The following is a 7,536-nucleotide window of genomic DNA, read 5'->3' as shown; positions in this document are numbered from 1 at the left end:
CGACCATTCTCTGCTGCTAAGAACCTTCTGTTTACAGATGTATTATAATCTTTAGATTTAAGAAACTCTATTTAGGACTTCTGTAAGTATTTCTTCAAAAAATACTTTATTTGCACTGTTCTTTCTTTTGCACCAATTCCTTGTCATGAGTGGTAATTTCTATTAAGTTGGAGATGTGTTTTTTAATCTAAATGTGAAAAATAATTGGCTCACTTTTTTTTTTTTTTTTTTACACTTTATATTGTCTCTCATGTCTGTCATCTGTGTTCATTAAATTCCCACTTGAATTTGTGCACATAAAAAACCCCAATTTGCATTATCTTCAGCTTTGAGAGAGAAAAAAAATGTCAACACCTCTGAGGGGAAATCAGGAAATGACACCAAATCCTGTTCTCAAGACATCATGATCCTGTTCCCAGCTTGTTGACGCGCTTCAGTTGGGAATAGATGAGATCCCAGAGTCATTTCCAATCCCGTACGACACCTCTGGAGCAAAGGTACAAGACGAGCTTGCAGGGGGGGGGGGTAAAATGACCGTTATCAGAACATCACTCAAGGCTGCAGGTACCTTAGCAACAGTGCCTTTATTTAGAGCCTTTAGTGTCCTAGCATGGGTCTAACTGTGCCAGATCCCACTGGGTCGAGCGATGAGACGAAAGCACAGTGACTCTGATGTCTGCAGCTAAAACAGCAGGAAGTGAGCATGAGACAACAGAACACGTTTTTGCATCGTCAGCCAATGATCCTCTCATTAGAAGGCTTTTATTATAAGAGGCGAAAAGGGTTTTTAAGCAACCAGTGAATAACCTTAGCTATAATTTCTGATAAAAATCATTTAAATTCAACGTGCGACCAACTGCTCTCCTAACGGACTGATTTGTTACAGCCAACAGGATCGTTGTCCTGCAGCAGAGCTCATCTCCATTCTCTGCAGTCATCTCAGGCTCCTATCCTACATAAATTTTCCACATTTAGGCATATCATTTCCTGTGGCAGTTATATACGTGACTAGTATCCATCGAGTCAACAGGACAAAGCATTCAGTTCTACGGGCACATTTTATGCTCAAACTCCATGCAAGCTTATTTGAATTCATCAAATGACAACTTCTTTTGGGAACAGAGGTCACTTGTAGAGGGAAGGCTGGGTCAAGTGGCCTTTTGCGATTAAAAAATGATGCATTCAGAGTGAGAGATGCAACACATCCAGCACCAGCCTTGTGGAATGTGGACAAATCGCCCACGTGAAGGGTGTCAGTCTTCTACAGCCAATGAAGAGGACAGCACTCTACTGAAGGTCAAGATTCGTCCCTCGAGCGACGATGCAGCCATCTGTCACATTCATTTGGACTCATTTAGCACCGCACAAAAAAACCCCACCCTTCAATAAGTGCTAAAGTGGAAAAACAATAAGTAAAGTGCATCCCATCAAATTCTAACTACAGAAAGTTCCTTTGCAAAGACTATTTTTTTCTGTCTCAAAATAAAATCTGAGTAATGCCAGAATTTGCAAAAAACATTTATTCTATCTCGTCCACACTACTAAACTTCATACATGAATTTTCATATCACACTGACATTAAACAGCTGAAAAGCCTCGAGTGGATTCATGTTGTATTGATGTGGCCTTCAGAGTTAGTTTTGTGTACTATACTCTGCTACGCTTATAATGTAGCTTTGCTGCCACCATGAGACACAAAGAGGTGGTAAAATAAATCCATATACAATAATGCACCGGTAAAACTGTTGCTACCGTGGTAACTGCTTCACCTTGGGTTTTATTTCAATTGCAAAAAAGATGCAAAAAAACAAACAACAAAAAAATATGGAAAAAAAACGCTCAGAAAATCACACATTCATTCTCTGGAGACATCCCCACTTTATGACTTCTGTTGGTCCTTTGTTTGCGGTCTGATGATACCAATAGACAGGGGCCGGTTGGTGAATGGGTGCCACTGGCCCTGGATACTGGGGCTGTCTGTGTGAAAGGGTTTGCGGATGCGGATGACGTCCAGGCCGGACTGATTGGTCAGCTTTGTCACAAGTGCTAAAATTTCTGAAGATGTTTTACTGGTGATAATTTCTTCTCTCACGGTGCCATTTACTGCAGGAAGAAGGAGAACAAACAACCAAATTTGAGTTCATAACCCACATACAAAAAACATCTTTTTTTGGCTAGATCTGTTAAATAAACTGAAATCCTCCAGAGGAAACAGATCTCAGTAAAAGCTCCCATACCGCCCCCTACAGGAGTAATAACAAATAGATCCACAGACCGAAACAACGCTATTTAGGTGAACACATTCGACACACTTAAGAGATTAATATTGAATGTTTATTTTGGTTTTAAAAAATATCTATTTTCTTCCCAATCTGTTTGATTTTAGGCAGTTCTTCACAAAAACCAAGCACTTACAGTACTCTGCGACTATTTTCGGTATCCTGCACGACCGAGGAGACACGTAGACGACAGTTGAAGGGTTTTTCTTGGCATAATCCACCACCCCCTCTTCAATAAAGTCCCTGAAAAAGAAGAGAGGGAGGGGGGGTGAAGCGGTGGACACAGCCTTTTTATTTCAGAATTTCTGGGAAGTGGTTAAATAAGCCATAAACCTCAAGCAGCTAGCATTGGCTGAGCGTAGATCTATAAATAAAAGTAATATAAAAGTACTGTTATAGTTTTCGTTACCTCACTCCCAACGAGCTTTGTGCATTTTTGGAAAAAATGATGGAGATCCGTTTGAGCTGACAGACGTAACGACCGACGCCGTTCTGGAGGACGCTTTGGAGGAAGCGACTCGGTGTCCCTCTGGCTGTCATCGTTTATCCGTCAGAGACGACGTGAAAATCTAGAAACCGTTCAAACCGATCGACAAATCAGCCCACGAAACATTAAGAAAGCAAAAACAAACCACGGAGGACACCTGACGGGCATGCAGCGGTGGTAGTCCGTCGATGAAACATTCCGGAGTGAAACATCAATCTGGTGCAGTGCATAAAAAATGAAACTAGATGATTATTCCTTTTTTAATGATAAAATATGATTATTTAATTGTAATGTAGCAATATATATATATTGGATCTATTTAAAATGTGTTTAAATGTATGAATAAAAGGTAACGCAATTATTTGTTGCCCGGTACCTTTCTCTATGTTTCACACGGACTGGTTTATACCGCACAACGAAAAGCCCGGGTTTGGGGAGCATGGAGGGCGATTTAGGCGAACAACACGACCAGTAAGACGGACTTAGACGACACGTAGTATTTTTAATTCAGGTCTGTTCACATATTCAGTTTAATTGTATCGCAGAATCTATGTTTGTTCAACTGAAACGAGCTATTTTCGGAATCTTCGCTTCTGTTTCTGACAAATAGACATATCTTAGTGAACGTTTAGATTCGGGATACAGGAGTTTTATTGTCATTTGTACAGCAAACGGGTAGTTATACTATGCAATGAAGTTCTTGATCTGTTGATTCTGCCCCCCAAAACACGACATATTTTAAAAAATTAAAAGAACATGACAATCATAACAATAAGAAACAACAATAAATGATCATATCAATCATTCACTGGAGTGCCTTCCTCTGTTGTGCAGTGATTACTCCTTAAGCTCGAGTGTCTGTTTTCATGTCTAATGTTTCTCTATATTCTTTCTCTAGTTGCTGAGTCTTCGTCCAATCCTGGTGACCCATGTGGAAGATGTTGTTGTCAAAGGGCACTGCATGCCTCTCGCAGGTTGGAGCCCCCATGATCCTCCACCAAAGACACTTCACCTCCATCTGTATGAGGCTCCGTTTCAGGGCTCCAAGTGGCTTACAGCTTAAAAGCTGCTTCCTGAGACACAGTAGGATCAGAGACTATAAAAAGGATGCTAAGTATACAGTCGAATTTCCTGTGAGCCCCATCACAGTCACAGATATCAAACATTATCTGCGATCAAAAGACGTTTCCTTCCACGATGGCTACAGCTGCCTCCACATCCCCAGCATCTTTGTCGAATCGTCAGCCAGGAAGGACAGCTTCTCCCTGTTCATCGACAAAACCACCGGACAGTTTCTTTGTAAAGACACATTGGTGGAAGGGAGCTGGGAGGATCTCCAGGACTGCTTGGAGGTCATGCAGAAAGATGAACAGGACTGGCTAAGCCCTCATGTGCTGCTAGGATATCCAGAGAGTATGGAGGAGCAGGACGAGAGGGAGAGAGAACTGAGGGAGGTGCAGAGGATCTGGTCCAGTTCTGTGCCCTTTAGCGACCTTTCTGAAGAGGAGGCTCAGCTAATTAAAACCATGTTCCAGGTATTCTTAAGCCAGAATAATCAGAGTAAGACATCATCATAATCAATGAATAGCAGAGAAAATAAATTAATGTCACTTCTCTAAATGTTAGAAGTATCCCTGAAAAGGAAACTGTCACATTTTATATTCTCCACTTTTTCAGTCTTTTAATCTGTAGATTGTTTCTAATTCTTCATCAGATCAAATTACACAAAGAAGGTTTATATTTTTAGACTTTATGTCAAACATCTTGTTCTTGTTTTCCTCAAAGTCTCAATGTTTTGTTTCAGATCACAAAGGTCTCTAACGCAACTCTAAAGAAGTTTGGCGTCAGGCTCTTCAAGCCCACCAAGAGTCTGGTTTTCCCTTGGTTTGGGGGGCCCAACTCCTCCCTGAAGGGGGTGAAGCTTCTTTCTGCACAGCAAAACAGAGACACTGAGAAAGTCTCTTATAATGAAGCTACAATACCAAGAAATAATTCTTACCACAGCCTGTTTGGCCTCCACCTGGTGGGCCGTATGGACTCAGATGTGGTTCTGACCGGACATGAGCTAGACACTCTGGCTGTGAGCCAGGCTACTGGACATCCCAGCGTTGCTCTTCCACGTGGGGTCAGCTGCCTTCCACCGATCCTACTGCCTTATCTGGAACAGTTCAGGCGCGTGACGCTGTGGCTGGGAGACAACATTCGCTCCTGGGAGGCCTCGAAGATCTTTTCCCGCAAGCTGGGCCTGAGGCGCTGCTCATTAGTGCGGCCTGGAGAGTACCGGCCCTGTCCCGTGGAGGCACTGGCCCAGGGGAAGAACTTCGATAACATCATCAAATCCTCCATCCCCGCCGGCCATAAATCCATCGTGTCCTTCAGGCAGCTCAGAGAGGACGTGTACGGGGAGCTGGCCAACACAGACCAGGTGGCAGGAGTAAAGTGGTCGAGGTTTCCGGAGCTCAACAGGATCCTGAAGGGACACCGGAAGGGGGAGCTGACAGTGTTCACAGGTATGAAGGGGTGTGTTTGAAGACTATGGTACCGCTACTCCCTCTCTTAAAAAAATAAAAAATTTTAAATTACAAAAATTTAATTTACTATAATTTCCAGATTATAAGTCTCTTTTTTTCACGTGCTTTGAACCAGGTCCGACAGGCAGTGGGAAAACCACCTTCATCAGTGAACTCGCCCTGGATCTCTGCATGCAAGGCGTGAACACTTTATGGGGCAGCTTCGAGATCAACAACGTCCGTCTGGCCAAGATCATGCTCACTCAGTTTGCCATGCAGAAACTGGAGGAAAATTTAGAGCAGTACGACTGCTGGGCCGACAGGTTTGAAGAACTGCCGCTTTACTTCATGACATTCCACGGGCAGCAGAACATCAAGTAGGTCTGAGGAGTGAGCGACAAATAAGAAAGCTAAAATACTTTTCCGAGACACGTGAAGTAATAAATGTCAGCTGATTGAGTGAATTCATCATGTTAGAACATATCCATCCTTTTCGATAGGACAGTGGTGGACACAATGCAACACGCCGTCTACATGTATGACATCAACCACGTCATCATAGACAACCTGCAGTTCATGATGGGACAGGAAAACCTTTCATTAGACAAGTAAGCGGATTAAAAAATAGGAATAGAGATGATCCAAATTGGATTTAACCTGACATCACCTGAACCTGGAAGTAGTTCTGGTTCATGTTCAGGTTTATTATTGCCGATTGGATTAAACTGAGTGAATGATGTGCTGCATGGTCCAGGTTTGCCGTCCAGGATCACATTATTGGAGTGTTCAGGAGGTTTGCCACCAACAGCAGCTGCCACATTACTCTGATCATTCACCCCAGGAAAGAGGAGGATGACCGCGAGCTGCAGACGGCATCCATCTTTGGCTCGGCAAAGGTACCGGAGAGGAACGTTCTACTTTATTGTTAGACTCAAGTGGAACCGATTGTGACCGGCTGTCCTAAACGTGAATTTTTACACTAAATGCTTTAATAATCATGATGTATTAACAACCATACATGGATTGTGAATATTTAAATGGTTCTATATCAAATTTGTTTTGGTCACACGTCACCACAAAGCTAAGAAGGGGAAGTACAATTTACAGCAGCACAGTTTTAGTTTGTTTCTCAGTGAATGTACTTTTTTTTTCTACATAACCTGAAAAAATCCTCACCTTTGACCTCCAGGCCAGCCAAGAGGCTGATAACGTCCTCATCCTGCAGGAGAAGAAGCTGGTGACGTGTCCCGGACGCCGGTCCCTGCAAGTGACCAAGAACCGCTTCGATGGAGACGTGGGCATCTTCCCTCTGGATTTCCTCAAGTCTTCACTCACCTTCTCAACTCCCATCAAGGGCAAGCACAAGCTGAGGAAGGTCAGCGGCAAAGCGGAAAACGAAGAGGTGGAGGAAGTGGTGAAGAAAGAGAAGGCTCCCAAAGCCGCAAAGTCTCCACGAGCTGTTCAGAATCAGGAGAGCAAAACTGAAAACATGAAGCAAAACATGAAGCAAAATGAAGCAAAACATGAAGCAAAAGAATGAGTTTTATTCACACACTGGATGGAAGACTAGAAAAATACTGAGATATCATGCCAAACATGAAATTAGACAGTTTTATGTCTAAACTGATTGCACTTCATCAAGACTTTTTTATTCAACAAAATACTGTATGTATTACTGCTAGAATCTGAAAAAAAAGTTAAAACATTGCTGTATATGAGTTTCTAAATGTTTTCTATGTAAGTAGTATTGTATATGACTGAAATTGACTCAAATCCTGTTCAATTTTCAAAAAAATTTCTGGCAGTTTTTGTTTTCATGCTTATGTTTAGTAAAACACTGTCTGCTGACATGATGATGGGAGATGTACCACATCATCATGTGTCACGAGCCTTTCACGTCATCACGTGTGCCCTACTGACCTTCTATTATGATTTATTGATGGAGCCTTTAATAAAATGACTGATTCAGTTTTTTTCCCCACATTTTCTTCTATGACCAGCAGTTAGGTGTGCTATTGATACCAGTCACTCCAACTAGGGGCTCCAGAATGTCTGATTTATTAACTGTTAGAGAGAGCTTCTTTATAAAAACCATGTTCTCTCCTGTCATTTGACCTCTCTGCAGGAAATACTTTTGAATTCATTTAAAACAAATCAGTAAAAGAAGGAACATTTTCATCTTTCTCTTGCATCTTATATGCTACATGATGGTACTTCTGCCACCACAGTCAGTATGCAGTCCCAACAACGTTAGGACGAT

At 42.2% G+C, this 7,536-nt stretch overlaps 2 protein-coding genes across 2 annotated transcripts; one reads left to right on the top strand and one right to left on the bottom strand.

Moving 5' to 3' along the window:
• Positions 1-1,605: 1,605 nt before the first annotated feature.
• On the bottom strand, positions 1,606-2,955 carry mrpl43 (mitochondrial ribosomal protein L43). Its single transcript, XM_068306138.1, has 3 exons — positions 2,689-2,955; positions 2,416-2,522; positions 1,606-2,103 (listed from the first exon to the last, which is right to left on the bottom strand). Exons 1-3 carry the CDS (start codon positions 2,817-2,819, stop codon positions 1,880-1,882), a joined length of 462 nt encoding a protein of 153 aa, XP_068162239.1. The 5' UTR covers positions 2,820-2,955; the 3' UTR covers positions 1,606-1,879.
• A 234-nt stretch (positions 2,956-3,189) lies between these two features.
• twnk (twinkle mtDNA helicase) lies at positions 3,190-7,383 on the top strand. The gene is made up of 7 exons (XM_068305800.1): positions 3,190-3,277; positions 3,665-4,301; positions 4,571-5,276; positions 5,413-5,653; positions 5,777-5,884; positions 6,031-6,172; positions 6,466-7,383. Exons 2-7 carry the CDS (start codon positions 3,696-3,698, stop codon positions 6,814-6,816), a joined length of 2,154 nt encoding a protein of 717 aa, XP_068161901.1. The 5' UTR covers positions 3,190-3,277; positions 3,665-3,695; the 3' UTR covers positions 6,817-7,383.
• The last annotated feature ends 153 nt before the right edge of the window (positions 7,384-7,536 follow it).

This window comes from Antennarius striatus, chromosome 21, assembly GCF_040054535.1.
Source record: "Antennarius striatus isolate MH-2024 chromosome 21, ASM4005453v1, whole genome shotgun sequence".
In the NCBI taxonomy this organism is placed as follows: Eukaryota; Metazoa; Chordata; class Actinopteri; order Lophiiformes; family Antennariidae; genus Antennarius; species Antennarius striatus.
This window is presented reverse-complemented; position numbering and strand designations above follow the sequence as displayed.